Source organism: Podarcis gaigeae (assembly GCF_964106915.1).
Source record: "Podarcis gaigeae genome assembly, chromosome: 5".
Classification (NCBI taxonomy): domain Eukaryota; kingdom Metazoa; phylum Chordata; class Lepidosauria; order Squamata; family Lacertidae; genus Podarcis; species Podarcis gaigeae.
Genome location: NC_139681.1, coordinates 93,829,681 through 93,845,855, shown reverse-complemented (window position 1 = coordinate 93,845,855; position 16,175 = coordinate 93,829,681). Strand labels below are relative to the sequence as shown.

The following is a 16,175-nucleotide window of genomic DNA, read 5'->3' as shown; positions in this document are numbered from 1 at the left end:
GTGGCACACTTCCCGGTGGAAAACACAGGCCTGGTTCTCTAGCACAGAATCCAGCTGCCAGGGGCAATAGAGATGGTGGCAGCAATGAGGTTGTGCTTTCACCTTGTAAGAAAAATCCAGGCAGACAGCAGCCCATAAGAAAATGTTAAAAGTGTGCCAAGGGATGGGGTGAAGACTTCCGTGTGTGCTACTTAGCTCTGTCTCGCATGCAGCTGCCTTCTACTAAGCTGGGATAGCTCACTCGGTAGAGCATGTGATTCTTAATCTCAGGGTCATGGGTTCAAGCCCTGCTTTGGCCAAAAAGATTTCTGCATTGCAAGGGGTTGAACTAAATGATCCTTGCGGGTACCTTCCAGCTCTCCAATTCTATGATTTTAAGTCAGTACTTTGGCCCACATAGGGCCGGCCCTATTGTTAGACAAACGGAGGCGGCTGCCTCAGGCAGCAGTGGCCAATAACCTTTGACAGCTGAATTTGTTCTATCCCCTTCTAAACCTAGCCAGCTTGGCAGCCACTGTGACCCATGTGGCAGGGAGTTCCGCAGTTCAAGCAGGGTTACCATTTCTCTGCTGGGCTTCTGTGAATGACCTCAGTTGGGACTGAACTCTGCATGCAAACCATGAAGGATAGCCCCTCCCTGCCTTCTCAAAGCATCGCAGAATTGTAGCGTTGCAAAGGGTCATCTAGAGTAGTCCTAACTTTGCAACGCAGAAACCCCAGTTAAAGAATCGCTGACAGCTGGCTATCCAACCTCTCCTTGAAGGAGATTCTATCCCCTTCCTGGGTAGTCTGGTCTGTTTGTTTGCTTTTGCCTGTAGAAGCCTCTCCCCTTAGTGCAGCAGCTCCGGGCACCCGCGTACTGGTCCAGGCGCCTCCATCCCTCTGCCTCCCTCGTTTTTCCTCCTCCTGCAACGCGGCACTCATCACGCGGCGGAAAAGGCTTTTCCGGGGGCCGAGGCGAGCCCTGCGCAACAGCTGCGGAGCGCGCCAGCTGCCGCCGGCGGGCAAAGAGCTCGGAGGGTCGCGGGTCTTGCAGCAGGCTCGGCCCGCTGCAGCAGCCATACGGCCGCTCTGGCGCGCCGCCGCCGCCGCGCGTCCTGACGAGCGCGGCTGCAGCCCCAGGGAGAGCTTCTCCTTCGGTGTCAGCGGAGAGAGGCGGCCGGGAGGAGGACAAGCGGCGGGCAGCAGCTGGAGCCAGGAGGCGGCGCTGGTGGCGGGGTGGGAGAGGCGGTGGAAGGGCAGGCCGATGCAAGGCGGAGGCTGCAGCGAAACTTCAATGAACTAGGAACCCCGAAATTTCGAATCCCCTCCAAACTGGCGCCAAGGATTCGTCGTCGTTTTGTTCTGCCAGGCACCCCAAAACTGAGTAATCGAAACGACTACAAAACTTTGGCACAGGTTTGGAGGGGACCCAAAATTTTGGGGTTAATGAGGCTCTCCGGAGAGGCCAGGGTGGGCTTGTTGGAGGAGGAGGAGGGAGGGTAAATGGGCGGGAAAGGGTTAAAACAGGCGGTCAAGCTCCCTTGGTCTGGAAGCGGGTTTTCCTCAGGACCTGCAGCAGGGGAGCAAAGGTTTAAACCGCACCCCCCCCCCCCCCGCACAAACACACACACTCCACCCCTGTTGTGGTCGCAATTCACCATCAGTCCCTTCTTTCTTCCCCCAACCTCTCGTGCCATGTGCATTTCTAAAAACCTGCAGGTTAAATTCAAAGGGGGGCATTTATTGCCAAAATAGAGTTGAGGACACAGGGATTTCCACATAGGGCAAGTTTGGGGCGTGAAGCGCTGGCATGTGACACCCCCACACAATCTGCCAGAGCCTGTATTCTCATGCAATGGTGTGCTATATCTAAAATAAGGCAATCAAAACAGACTACTTCTGATTGCTAGAGAAGCACACACATGGAGGAAGCTGGATCTCCCAGGGTCTACAGGAAATACTCTGAGAGCGCCACTCCCACTGTGCCCAGCCAGGTAAAGGGGCACAACCTATAGAAGCTGTGCACGTCCCCAGCCCGCACTCTCTCTCTCTGATCCCTGCTATGTGGTCTCTTCTCTTCGATGCTTCATCATTGACTAGGGATGCAGGACGTGTGCTGAGTCACAGCTCAGACTCCAATCCTAATCTAAACTATGTCTGTACAGTCGTACCCTGGTTGTTGAACGCCTTGGTACTCGGACGTTTTGGCTCCCGAACGCCACAAACCTGGAAGTGAGTGTTCTGGTTTGCATGAGTTTTTCAGAAGCCGAACATCCGATGTAGCTTCCGATTGAGTGCAGGAAGCTCCTGCAGCCAATCGGAAGCTGCGCCTTGGTTTTCAAACCGTTACGGGAGTCAGACGGACTCCCAGAACAGATTAAGTGGTTCCGTTTTAAGCCTGCCTCAAGACTGCTACTGTGAAACCGAGTGAGTAAACTGATCTTTACTTAACAAGAAGAGTGTTTTGCGTGTTTATTGTTTTAAGGGAGAGGAACAGGGGAAATAACAGGAAATCCAGTCTGCAGTAAAGCATCCTGGATTACTTAAATGAAAAGGCTAAAGCTTCCTTGTTTTTGCTGACAAAGGGATGTATCCTGCTGAACGCAAGGAGGGCTAATATCTAAGAAATATATCCTCCTAGTTTCTATACACATCCCTACAAGGGGAAGTCCCTAACTCACCGAGGGCTTGAGACCCATTGCCTGTCTTCACCTGGTTTAGCTAGCCAGTCAAAGCCATTCCTAGGGCGGGGCCACTGCTGCATGCTGACAGCTGAGTGCAGTGTGGGGACCAAAGGTGGGCAAAGTGCTCCAGAAGAAGCACGACATGCCCCTCACCAGAGGTACTACCCCTCCCCTAACACCCCATACGCTCCAGCAGTACCACGTGGCTTACACAAGACAATAGACACTCATTAGTTCGTTTTATTTCATAGCTCTATTTGCAATCTCTCTTCTTCTTTTTATTAAATTAATATAAAAAACCCTCTGTATTTACATGTCAGGTACCAACCCCACTCGCCGCTCCTCACCTCTGGATTCAAGAATAGGGTGGGCGCCAGAGAGGGGGGTGGGGAAAGTGAAGCAGTTCAGAGTCCTTATTGGGGGGCAGTGGGGAAGAGAGGAACGGAAAGAGGCTCCCCAAGGCTCAGTAGCTCAAGATATCCAGTGTGTTCACCCATGTAAAAATCACTAATAAAAGCGGGGGAAAGCCTATCCGTTGCATCAGGGATGGAGAACTCTCCAGCAGCCCCAGGCAGTGTGGCCAATGGTCAGGGGTGGTGGCAGTTGTAGTCCAGCAACTTCGGGGAGGGGGGGACACAGGCTCCCCCACTCTTGCATTGTTTTCACATTTGGACATCCCTAAGCTGGAGACCCAGGACTCACCGACTGGACTGCAAATGGGTGTGGAGTGGCAGTGAGAGAGCAGAGGTAAGCAAAAAAGGAAAAGGCAGGTGATAATGGCCTGGACAACTGGATTTTGGGCCTAGTCCTACTTGCAGGAGTGGCTCCTTCAGGTGTCTTATGCCCCCACTCCTCAGCTTAAGAGTGACCTGTGCAAAGAAGCAGAGGTGGACCAGGTGGGGTTTGAACACCTCAGCTCACAATTTCCTTGGTCCTATCTGATGGGATCCCATTTTAAGGTAGAGGCGAGGCCAATGGAAAGGTAGGAGGGGGTGTGTTTACTTATTTTGTGTGTGTGCATTTGTAAAACCGGTGCCCTCTTACCCACAAACATCTTGAGGAAGCCCTGAGACTAATGGCAGCATGGGAGGGACTGCAGGGGTGTACGAGCGAAAACAGGACCCCAACAGTGGCACAGGTGTGACTTCAACATCAGGCAAGGCGCAGGATGAAGGACTTCCTTGCCGTTCTCAGACATCTAGGTCCCACTGAGGTGTGGGCTGATGAGAGGAGCAGGATCCTCTCACTCGGCCCCGAATTTGTTCTGCCACCTCCTCTCCTCCAGAGCAAGAACGGGGCAGGGACGGGCTTGTGGCTTCGTGCCCGGTGAGGCCTTGAAGCTGCTCTGGTTATCTGGCCGAGAGGCCTTTTCACAAGTCTCTCGGGGCAGTAGTGGGTCCCCGGGCTGGAACGCTAAGCGAAGGACCCTGGGAAGACTCTGGCCGGAACTAAACGGCCGTGGAGTGGCGATGCTGGCTTCTCCGCCAACCGGTTAGCAAGACTCCTTCCGCCGTCACTGGCATTTCTCGTCACTCTCCGAAGGGCTGGACTCGCGGGGGATGGAGTGCCTGTTTCGCCGGTCCCACAGCTGGTGGATCTCTGTGGCCTCTGTCTCACTGCTGCTAGTTGTGCTGTCCCGGAAGCTGGCCAATGGTGGCCGCACCTTCACCCCCTTGGCGGTTACCGAGCCTTCAATGGCTTTTCGCAACTGGAGAAAGAGAGAAAGAAGAGGGAAAGGGAGGGATTGATTTGTTTACTATTTATTTACGACATTTATATCCCACATTTTTTCTTCAACCAGGTAATAGGAGCGAGCCAGCAATAAATCACACTGAGCAAGCTGGTGTTACCTCTTTATTAGCAGAACCAGGATTTGCACAGGCGTGTCAGGCCTAATGGGCACAGCAACTTGTATCTGCCAGGTTTGGCTTCATGGATCGATCGGCTGCTGAGACTGAAAGTCCCTGCCGTGCCACAACCACCTTTTGCTCCATCCCAGTTATTGCCAACAACCCACTGGGGTGAAGCTACCCTCAGGCATCTGGGGTGGGTGAGACGGCAGACCCCCTTCCACTGTGTGTGTGTTGGAGGGGGCCCATGCATGCTAGGACTGAAAGGAAGCCCTCTTAAGCTTTCCCACCCCCAGACCAAGTACTCACCTCCTTGAGGGACACCATGCCAATGAGGCGCCCGATGCTGGTGACATAGGCGTGGTCCACCCCCAGGAGAGAGAATATAGTGTGTGTCTGGAAGAGCCAAAAGCAAAATCAGCAGCAATCACTCACATACACCTTTGCTCCACCATCTCAGTATCTAGGATTGAACTAAGATTCTGTGACTCCTGCCCTGACAAACCACCCAGACTAGACTACTGCAATGCGCTCTACATGAGACAGCCCTTGAAGAAACTTCAACTGGTACAGAACATAGCCACCTGAAAGCGCATGGAGGTGATTCTCTCAGAAGACATTACATTCTACTTCTGTAGCACTTGGGTCCTGCTTGCAGAATTTGCATCCAGTTGGTCACTGTGAGGACAGGATGTTGCACTAAATGGACCTTTGGCTTGATCCAGAACCCATGTTCTTCTTATACACAACTATAGTTGAACCAGTCGCATTGGTTACCTGCATGTTGTTTCTTCTTCTATCTATCTATCTATCTATCTATCTATCTATCTATCTATCTATCTATCATCTCTCTCTCTCTCTCTCTCTCTCTCTCTCTATTTATTTGAAGTTTATACATCTCACTAATTTTACAATCATTTTGACATTTCAAAGTTTGACTTCCTTCCCCTTTCTGCAGTTCCTTAAATTTATTTTTAATATCTTCTGCATATTCAAGTTAACTTAATTTGCTCATTTATTCATCTTCTTTAAATATATACTCTTATGAAACTGCAGATTACAACAATAATCCTGCCAATGTTCTTATCTGTTTACAATTTATCTGTAAATATTCAATAAACCATTTCCATTCTTTTATAAAAAGTTTGTTATCTTGATTTCTTACTCTTCCGGTAAGTTTCAGCGATTACCTGCACGCTTTCAGGCCCAACTACAAGTATTGGTGTTTATCCCCCCCCCCCTTTTTACACACCCACACCCAAAGTTAAAACATTTTCCGATTTACAATCATTTAACTTTGGACTCCCCCCCCCAAAAAAAATCCCTCTATGGTTTCCCTAATTTTCCAAATTACACTGCATATTATTGTATACCTTATCTTCTCCACAGTACTTTCAAACATATATTTTACTGCTGTTCTTACTCAAAAGCCACTTGCATTTTAACATATTTACAATAGGTTTTTTTTAAATAATCGACAAACTTCCTCCAATCCTCCTTGAATTCTGCCTCATCTTGGTTTCTAATTTTACATATTGGTGTTTACTTTAGAGGCCTAAACTGGGTTTCGGGGCAGATTATTTGAAAACCTGTCTGCATCTGTATGAACCTGCCTGGGCCTTGAAGGCCCTGTTTGTGCCCTGCCCTTAAGAACAATTCAAGAAACGGTGTCTTCTCAGTGGTGGCTCCAAGTTTGTGCAACTCCCAATGGATATACATTTTGCCATGTCAGTTTCGCCATTCAAAGAGGTTTCCAGTTGCTTCAGCTGCTTTTACATGAGCGCTCTGCTGCGCTGCGAAATGTTTTCAAACTGTTGTTTTGATGGTTTAGTTTTATTGGAGCAATGCACTTTGGTTTACCTGTTTTATTTATGCATGCAAGCTGCCTTGGGAAGGCTTTGCTGAATTCGATAGAGTGAATTCAGCACTCGTGTGGTATGCTTGCAGAACCAGAGCGCACACACGCAATGTACACACACCTTGTGCAAAGAAGTGCGTTCCACCAACTGGAAGGGTGCTGGGTCAATCTTGCTGTTGTTGAAGTTGACAAACTGCTCTAGCTGCTGCTCCTCCCATTCCAGGATCTGAAAGGCGACAAATCAAGTTAGTGTGTCTGCCAGGAGGAGCCTGTAGCTGCCAGGCTTGTAAGCCAGACCAGATTCTGCTCATGACATTTTATATATACCCCATCTAGACAAGCAAGAGTCAGTTTAAGGACACGTTCCAGCCAGGCAAAGGAGGATATGGGCTAGGATTGGCAAGGGGTATGGCCTGGGAAGAGTCTCGGGGGCCAGGCAGAGATGCTTGGGGCAGCATTCAGGGTCTGGACCTGAGGTTCCTCACCCCCTGGCTGCACAGTGAAGAAGCAATTCCTTCTGTGTCTGGCAAGAATCACCTGCTGTTCACCTTCATTTGGGTGGCTCTCAGTTCTGGTATTAGCCCACAAGCTCCCAACCACAATGTTGAACAGCGGGGAGCAGCAGAAAGCCAAACGCCAACCGGGTCAGGGGGCTGGCAGGATGCTGACGAGGGTGCACCAGGAGAAAGCGGGCTGGAGTCTGACTCAGGAGAGGGGGGCAGTGATTTGTGGGGACCAGCCAGGAGCCAAGTGTCAGAGCCAAAGGAAGCTTGAGAGCTGGAGGGTGGAGCACTGGAGGAAGACGAGGAAGAGGCAGTTCAGGCAAGTGAAGGGCTGGGTGCTTCCCCACCCTCTCCCACACCACTGTGTCCCAGAACCAGGAGGGGATCGAAGAGGGAAGAGCAGAGGACGCTTCCAGGATGGCATAGTCTCTGACTGCATGCACACAGCACATCTGGGGAAGATACTTACCGTATTTTTCGCTCTATAGGACGCACTTTTTCCTCTTCAAAAATGGAGGGGAAATGTGTGTCCGTCCTATGGAGCGAATGCAGGCTCCTTGGCTTCAGCGATAGCAATGCTAAGCCCCCGAAGCGCAGAGAGAGCGCTCCCTCCATGATCCAAAGGCTTCGCGTTGCTTTCGCTGAAGCCTGGAGAGCGAGAGGCGTCGGTGCGCACCGACCCCTCTCGCTCTCCAGGCTTCAGGTATAGCCGCGCGCAGCCCCTCCGGCAGGGAGAGGCTGCACGTGACTATGGCTTCTTTAGCCCTGCGCAGCATCTCCTGGGATGGATCCCGCTGGCTGCCCTGGCTTGTGCCGGCAGGGAGAGGTTGCACGCATCCTGTACGCTGCTCTTTGGGGCTGGGGGGGGGAATAAGATTATTTTTCTTGATTTCCCCCCTTAAAAAGTGGGTGCGCCCTATGGTCTGGTGCACCCTATGGAGCGAAAAATACGGTAAGCTGCTGGAGGAGGAGTGACACCGGTTGCTGCAACTGCACCGTAGAGCTCAGACCTGAGAACAGCTGCCTAGACGCTAGGCCTGTGTGCATGGGTATCTGGAGCCATGGAAACTACGGTAAGTGTCCACTTTTAACAATCACATCTGCCATCTGATTTCCTTTGGCTGGGGAGTGACAACCAGAGCCAGTGACTGACCCAGGTGAATCGAGCCAGCCAAGCTGTATGCTATATGCCATCTTTTGGAATGCTGGGGTTTTGCAGTTATTTTCTCTAGGGGCACAAGGAGTTAGCCCTCCAAGAGGGCAAAAGTCAGGGTGCAGCACAATTTCAACACAGGGGGCCTTCATCATCCACCTGCTCTGTACTATAGGGAGGCCTGTGAATGATGGGTACTCACCTCTGCAGGGGTCATTTCGCCAGCTACTTCATATTCATCCTAAAAGGAGGGAGAAAAGGAGCCGCATTTGTCAATGCCACCCTGGGAAGGTATTGGGGAGGAGCTGAGCAAGGAAGAACAGAGAGAGATGGAGACGGGGCAGGGAGTGAACTTGACTCCAGAAGAATATGAGGCTCTTAACAGTCCAGAATCGGGGCCCAAGGTGTGAAAGGTTCTGGGCATCCAGGGATAGCAGGTGACAAAGAAGAGTTATGCATCCCAGCTTTGCGAGGGCAATGAGATCAAAGGCTTCTGTGCACATTTCAGTTTAAATTGAGCCCTAGTCATACATTACTTTCTGATGCGGCAATGCCACCACAAAGTGAATTTTGCCCTGCTGGTTTTGCATAGTGAATACATTGCATAGTGAATACATTTCCACCCTCCTGTGGAAAGAGCTGCTATTTACTATACTGGAACAGACTCTTCAGTGTGGTAAATATCAGTTCTCACCACGCAAAGCCTTTTATGTGGTAATATTCCTACGCTTTTAAGTTGGAGACTTGTCTCCCCACAGCAATGTAAGATTGGCGTTGTCTGACAGATAGGTTTCTGCTCAGGATTTACAAGCCCCTCAAGCTGAATGCTTCTTGTATACTTGGTCAGGGACGCCTGTGGCGCTGTGGTCTAAACCACTGATCCTCTTGGGCTTGCCAACTGGAAGGTTAGCGGTTCGAATCCACACGACAGTGGTGAACTCCCATTGCTCTGGCCCAACTCCTGCCAACCTAGCAGTTCGAAAGCACACCAGTGCAAGTAGATAAATAGGTACTGCTGTCGCGGGAAGGTAAACGGTGTTTCTGTGTGCTCTGGCTTACGTCACAGTGTTCTGTTGCGCCAGAAGCGGTTTAGTCCTGCTGGTCACATGACCCAGAAAGCTGTCTGTGGACAAATGCCGGCTCCCTCGACCTGAGTGTGAGATGAATGCTGCACCCCATAGTCGCTTTTGACTGAACTTAACTGTCCAGGGGTCCTTTACCTTTTATACTTGATGTGCAGACTGATAGGCCTCAGAGACACCCCAAATGCTGTGTGTCAGAGAAACCTGGTTTGTCACTGAGGGTAGCTGTGACCCCCTTTTCTCAGCTCTCTAGCATGTCAATCGTTGGGGTTGCTTCCTAGCTCCCCATTTCTTTTCTCTTTCCTTTCCGGGGTCCTTCTCCCTGCCCGGCCCCCTCTCTCTAGGAGGAGGACATTTCTTCAAATGGCAGTCAGAGACTGTTAAGAAATACCAAACCCAACCTAACAGAAACCACAGTTCCCTGAGTTCCTTAGGAGAGCGAATGCCTCTTTTAAGTTTGCATTGCACGGATCCAGACTTGGGGCCAGGATAACTCAGCCAAGAGGCAGCCCTTCTATCTGTCAGACCTCTGTGACAATTCAGGGAAGCTGAACAAACCACTGCCAGAGGCTTCCCATCACCTCAAAAGTCCTTAGTGTGTTAAGATACACACTTAGCTGTGTGGTTTGCTGAACCAGCTTCTGGTTTTAACACACATCTTGGCAGCAAAAAGGATTCCTGCTCTTCAATAATAGATCAGATCAGTCTCTCTTCTGGTGCTTCTCGGTTAAGGTGGGTGGGGAGACAACAGGCAGCAGAAGCTGAGTTGGTGTAAAAACCGAGGGACTGGTGGCCAAAGCAACAACCCAACAAGATAATTTGAACCCCAACCAAATCATGGTATTTCTGGAAGCTCACACAGAATCGAGGAAATCATCTCAATGTTGCAGGATTTCACTACAGGAGTTGGAAGAGGCGTGAATTAGCTGGGGAAACAAGTGATTCTGAAGCAAGGATGAAGGCGATGGAGATTTCTGATTGGCTGTTCCAGAAGATCACTATATAAATCAGTTAGTTTGTAAAAAAATGGGAGGGGTGTATGGATTTTTTTTTTTGGGGGGGGGTGCGCCACTAAGAGAGAAAAGATGAATCAAAACAAGAGGCCGAACTGTGCTGAAGGCTCTGGCTGTGCCGTTGCCCTGCTTTCACACTGTGGCACTAGATAATTTCACCAGTCAGTCAACCGAGGAAGGAGCAGTGGCCTCGGACCATTTCCTATACAGCATCGGGAGCAATCCTGGGTTCACTCCAGACCAATACTGCACCTTGCTTCCCTTGTACAAATCGCCCACGTGGATCAGACCAAAAGGTCCAGCCATGCCCAGCATTCTGCTTCCAACCGTATTCACGGATATCCCGTGCTTGAACAAGGAGGTTTTATTCAGACTTTAGGACTACCAGGCAGTGATTCGCAAATTCACAGAGAAGAGTTCTTGTTCTCCTTTTAAACTTTTGTGGTTAATTGGGGGGATTCTTTTCCTTTTCTTTTAAAAACTCACCCAAGGGAGTGGCTGGATCAGGGTTTCTCAAACTTGGGTTTTTGGACCACAACTCCCATCATCTCTAGCTAGCCGGACCAGTGGTTAGGGATGATGGCAATTGTAGTCCTCAAACAGCTGGAGACTCAAGTTTGGGAAACCCTGAGCTAGAACTTTGGGGAGGTGGGAAGGGAGATTTTGTCTATTTGGGACCTGTTGCTCCCCAAGCGTCATTGGGTCCCAAGTCATAGGGAAGCAGGACTTTTCTTGTGCAAATCACATTTAATTCAAATGACGATTGTACAGGATCATTGTTCGACCTTAGTGGAACAACGCCCACCCACCCACATGTACATGGGGAGCAGTGATGGAAGGGAGTAATTGTCTGTATTCTCTGCCTCCAGCTTCAGCCTGGAGTGGGGAGTGCTCTTGTGAGAACAGAATGCTGGACTAGGTGGGCCACTGGCCTGATCTAACAGGAATCTTATTATTCTCAGTTATCTTGGGCAAGCCCCAGTTGTTGGGGGGCCTGGCACTACAAAACAGAAAGAAAAAACCTTCAGCACAGTCCCAGGCCTTGGTGGACACATTTGGGGGAGGAAAAGGCTTCCTGCCCTGTGATTGTCTGGGTGGGAGCTGCATGGACGTGGCGTGGCCCACACTTACCGCCACGGAAATGCGGACACGCTTCGACTTGCGCTTTTCAGGCAGGCCCGAATTCTCATCCTTATTTTACCAAGGGGGGAGAAAATAAGGAAGAGAGAGAGGAATTATGGGAGTGGGACGGCTAGCACATAATTCCCGGGGGAAGAGAAGAGCCTCTGCCCAGAAACAGACCCAAACGCGGCACATGGTGGGGTGGAGGGTGGGGAGGAAAGAGGCCTCACCTCAGCTGGCTCTGCTGTTGTGTTGTTAGCGCAAAAAAGGCTCCTCAGAGCGATGCCTGGGGGGTCCACAGTCCCAGCTGCCCAGAGAGAGAGAGAGAGAGAGAGAGAGAGAGAGAGAGAGAGTGAGTCAGAGTCAAACATCAGAGGGGCCTCACTGGAAAGGGACACTGTAAAGCATGGGTCAGCAAACTAAGGCCTGGGGGCTGGATAAGGCCCGCGAGGGTCATAAATCTAGCCCGTGGCGCCTGCCACCCACTCAGTCAGTCGTCGTGCCAGTTTAGCTCCAGTTTAGCTCTGCGGAGAGGCGCTTTCCTGGGCCTACATCTCCTAGCATGCTCCGAGGTTGCTCAGACTTCCGTGACGCTGGCCAATCCAAAGCCTTAGCAACTTCAGGCCTCCCCTTCACTGGCCAGTTTCATGTGAGCTGACGGCCAATGGCGACCCTTCCCGAACCTCACTGCTCCAACTGGGGCACAGGGCAGGGCGCCTTGTTGAAGTCTAGCTCCGAGAAGGGAGGAGAAGTAAAGGGGCGGGAGTGGAGGAGGGAGGAGGATGGACACCCTGGTGTAGGGGCTCTTCCCAGAGGGGTGGCTGCAGCCCCTCCATGCAAACCGAGACCCAGCACTGGCGGGGTGCCCCCTCCCTAGCCGGAGGGAAGGCGTGTGACCGCAGGCGCATGCGTGCGGTCCGGCCCACCACAAGTTCTGAGGGACAGTGAACCGGCCCCCTGCAGAAAATGTTTGCTGACCCCTGCCGTAGGGCTAAAGGGGGACACAGGACTCACTCGAGACGCTCTCGGATAAAGTGCTGGAGGCTCGCTTTAGTGCCGGCTTCAGGGGCTTACGGGACTCACTTCGCGGTGGGACAAACGAGGATTCTTCGGTGATGATCTGAGCGTCGAGGGAGAAAAAGGGACGACGTTACAAAAGGGATCAAGACTTGGACCCTATCACTTTGCCACCTCAAGACAATATGGGCTGCTTCTTCTGTTGACGCCACATTCCTCAGTTACATCTGCTTTTTGCCTCTCCAAATCAACATAGGCCCTCAACCATGAGCATATCTTGCCAAAATGCTAACAACAACAACAACAACACTGTCCAGGGTCTTTGCCCACCTGAAAGCGCACACCCGTGTCAGGCGTCTGGTGCTCCTCCTCGCCTTCTGGAACCTTCTCGGTGGCTCGGCGGTCAGCCTGGGCCTTCTCGCGCATGTAGTGGAGCCGGCGTGCGTAGCTCAGCTGCTCGCTCAGGAGGGTCACGATCTGCGTGCGCTCGATGGAGCCCAGAAGGATCATGGACTCTGTAGAGGCAAGGGAAACCAGGCTGAGCTTATTTTTGGGCTGAGAAGCCACACAGGTGTGTGCATTGATGGCAAGATGGCAAGCTTTTAAAAATAATTCAGAGATAAGGGACAAGACCGGGTAAAGGCAGAAGGAGATCAAGGGCAGCTTGAGATGTTGTGAGTTGAAGATTAAGCCCGAATGCTTCCTGTTCCCAGGGCACCGCCATCTTGTCTGAAGCACATCTTTGGTACCTTCTCCACCTGAGATACGGGCAACATGCCTCCACAAGGAGAAACGGCAAGGCCAGATTTTGCACAGGACTGTGTTGGGGGAGGCACCTGAAATGTGACATTGGGTGCTTCCCATCTGCAACACCTTCATCTCCAAAGGTGCTCATGCTAGCCAGGTGTCAGGGGCTGGACTGAGGAGTAATGGTGGGAGCTGCCTGCCCACTCTCCGCACCTTCCAGAGAAGAGGAGGACAGTATAGATTTAGAACAGTGGTTTGCAGAAGGGCATAGTTCAGAGGCTGCAGAGGGGGAAAGCTGGGAAATATTGGGGGAGCATCAGGAAGAAGAAGCACCAGGGGGAGACAGCTAACAGACTCAGTGTCTCTTGAAAACATTCCTAATCCCCCCTCTCCCACAACCAGGAGTGCCGTGAGAGTAGCAGATCAGAAATCTCAGAGGCAGAAAGCACAGACGCAGGGCTGACGTAGAATAGGAGTGACTGAGGGGGTGGGACTTCATTTGGAGCAACACCATTATCTAAGAGAGACCACATTCCTTTGTTTCTCTCTGTGAATATTGAATAAACTACTTGGTAAGAACTCTTCTTGTTTTTTCTGTTTCTTGAGGGATAGGATTCCCTGAAGCCTCGACACCAGGTCCAAATGTTTGGGAAAGTGCCCCATGCAGGCATCACTGAACATTGCCACTTCAGAATACAGGCATTTCATAGAACCATAGAATTGGAAGGGATCCCGAGGGACATCTAGCCCAACCCCCCACAATGCAGGAATCTTTCCCCCAATGTGGGGCTCGAGTTCACACCTTGAAATCAAGTCTCATGCTCTACCGACAGGGCTAATTTGTGTGGGAGGGCGGAGGTGCTCCATGTTGAAGGGAAATCCTCAGACCGACACACAGAATAACACCCCTGTGTGTAGAAAGGTATGGGTCATCCGGGAGAATTTATGAGTGCCATTCTCCTGAAAGGGGCTAGCTGTCCAAATGCAATGTTTTCTTGGTAACAGGAGCGAGTATTCAAGCATGATCCTCACTTTGCTACGCTGGTAGTTTCTGATGAACCACAATACCTCAGAAATGCCTCTGAAACAGCCAACTATTTTGATGCAGAAGCTTTGACTGGAAGTTGCTGGTTGCTACTGTGCCTTTGTGTGTGCGCTGCCTTGTTGCAAATGGATTCTGAGAGTGAGCCATGAGGTGGGTGCCATGCACAGCTGGGGTCTTGCTTTTTGGTGTGGCAAGTCAGCACAACTTCTAGGTCTTTAGATGGAGGACAGAAGACACCTGCAATCCCTGCCAGTTTATCTTGCTTATCAGGGCCTGGCTCCAATCAGTTGGCTTTGACTCCCTCCCCATCAAACTTTGCAAATTGCCATGACAACACGGCATTGTTCCTGTTGCTGCGGTAGCCCTGTAAATGATAGCTGTGGCTAGCAGGAAGATATTGATGTCGCAGCAGGGGAGCTGCGTGGCATGAAGCTGGGAGGAGAGGATCAAGCCCCAGGCAGGCAGGATGACAATGGCATCTCCCAGGGAGCAGCAGGTGGCAGGCAGGAGGGATGAAAGGGGGGCAGAGAGAGGATGGTGCTGCTGCATAGCCACTTCGCCAAGATGGTTTTTGGAGGCAAGTCTGTAAAAAGGCCCCCGGAATGCACATATTGGAAGAGGAGGTTCTGCAAGCGCAAAACTGCAATCCTAGTCAGGTTCAGAACTACTTGTGTAAAATACACCGGTCAAAAACTGCAACCATGAGGCCAAATAAATCAGGACAGAGAAAAGAAAGCCCCTCTTGACACAGCTCAGAGTGAAACTCACTCCCACAAGAGGCAGTGATGATCACCAAATTCCTGATGGTTATGCTCTGCCTCCGAGTTTGCCCAGTAGCAGATGATCAGCCAGTGCAGATCCCATGGACAAAGTGTTCTATGCTGGCAGTGGCTTCCTCTTACAAAAAGCCTAGGGGCTGGCTCTAGACAAGCTGCAGCCTCTGGACCAACCTTGAGGGGAGCTCCATCGTGGGAAGTAATAAGGTAAAGGTAAAGGTACCCCTGCCCGTACGGGCCAGTCTTGCCAGACTCTGGGGTTGTGCGCCCATCTCACTCAAGAGGCCAGGGGCCAGCGCTGTCCGGAGACACTTCCGGGTCACGTGGCCAGCGTGACATCACTGCTCTGGTGAGCGAGAGCTGCACACGGAAACGCCGTTTACCTTCCCGCTAGTAAGCGGTCCCTATTTATCTACTTGCACCCAGGGGTGCTTTCGAACTGCTAGGTTGGCAGGCGCTGGGACCGAACGACGGGAGCGCACCCAGCCGCAGGGATTCGAACCGCCGACCTTTCGATCGGCAAGCCCTAGGCGCTGAGGCTTTTACCCACAGCGCCACCTGCGTCCCGTGGGAAGTAATAGTACCACTCTATTCTGCCTTGGTCAGACCACACCTGGAATGCTGTGTCCAGTTCTGGGCGCCACAATTTAAGAAGGATATTGACAAGCTGGAACAGGAGGGCACCCAAGATGATAAAAGGTCTGGAAACTAAGCCTTATGAGGAGTGCTTGAAGGAACTGGGTATGTGTAGGTTGGAAAAGAGGAGCCTGAGAGGAGATATGATAGCCATCTTAAGGTCTGTCCCATGGAAGATGCAGCAAGCTTGTCTTCTCCTGCTCTGGAGGGTAGGACCTGAACTATTGCCTTCAAGTTGCAAGAAAGGCGATTCCGACTAAACATCAGGAAGAACTTTCTGACAGTCCAGAGGTGGTGGGCTCTCCTTCCTTGGATGTTTTGAAGCAGAGGTCGGTTGGCCACTTGTCCTGGATGCTTTAGCTGAGATTTGTGCACTGAAGGGGGTTGGACTAAATGACCTCTGGGGTTCCTTCCAGCTCTATCATTTTACGATTCTGTGATTCCACATAGCAGGATAAGTGGCCACAGACATTTCCAGAGTCCCTCCAAGGAGGTGTCTGCAGCTCAGGGTACCAAGAGCCCAGCAAGTAATGGAGAAAATGTGTATATGTATGTGTAGTCCTGTTTGCTCAAGGTGTACGATGGATGGAGGCAGTGCTTGAGGGTGCAAAAACCTGCTGGAGCTTCATCCATGTGAAAACAAAAGCAAAACAAACAAACAAACAAACTTTAGAGGGATTTGAAAAGACCGCTGTGTTACTGACAGT

The 16,175-nt window shown here is 51.2% G+C and overlaps 1 protein-coding gene across 2 annotated transcripts in view; it reads right to left on the bottom strand.

The window, feature by feature from the left end:
• Nucleotides 1-2,892: 2,892 nt before the first annotated feature.
• Nucleotides 2,893-16,175, bottom strand: part of CLCN2 (chloride voltage-gated channel 2) — a 74,328-nt gene continuing 61,045 nt past the window's right edge. The window contains exons 17-24 of one of the 2 annotated variants that reach the window (XM_083739339.1): nt 12,595-12,779; nt 12,262-12,367; nt 11,478-11,554; nt 11,257-11,316; nt 8,233-8,271; nt 6,496-6,600; nt 4,826-4,912; nt 2,893-4,374 (exon numbers count right to left, since the gene is read on the bottom strand). In XM_083739339.1, coding sequence (XP_083595465.1) covers nt 4,180-4,374; nt 4,826-4,912; nt 6,496-6,600; nt 8,233-8,271; nt 11,257-11,316; nt 11,478-11,554; nt 12,262-12,367; nt 12,595-12,779 — 854 coding nt within the window. In that variant the 3' untranslated portion in view covers nt 2,893-4,179. The remainder of the gene's footprint in view (nt 4,375-4,825; nt 4,913-6,495; nt 6,601-8,232; nt 8,272-11,256; nt 11,317-11,477; nt 11,555-12,261; nt 12,368-12,594; nt 12,780-16,175) is intronic. The other variant, XM_083739340.1, reaches the window with a different exon arrangement.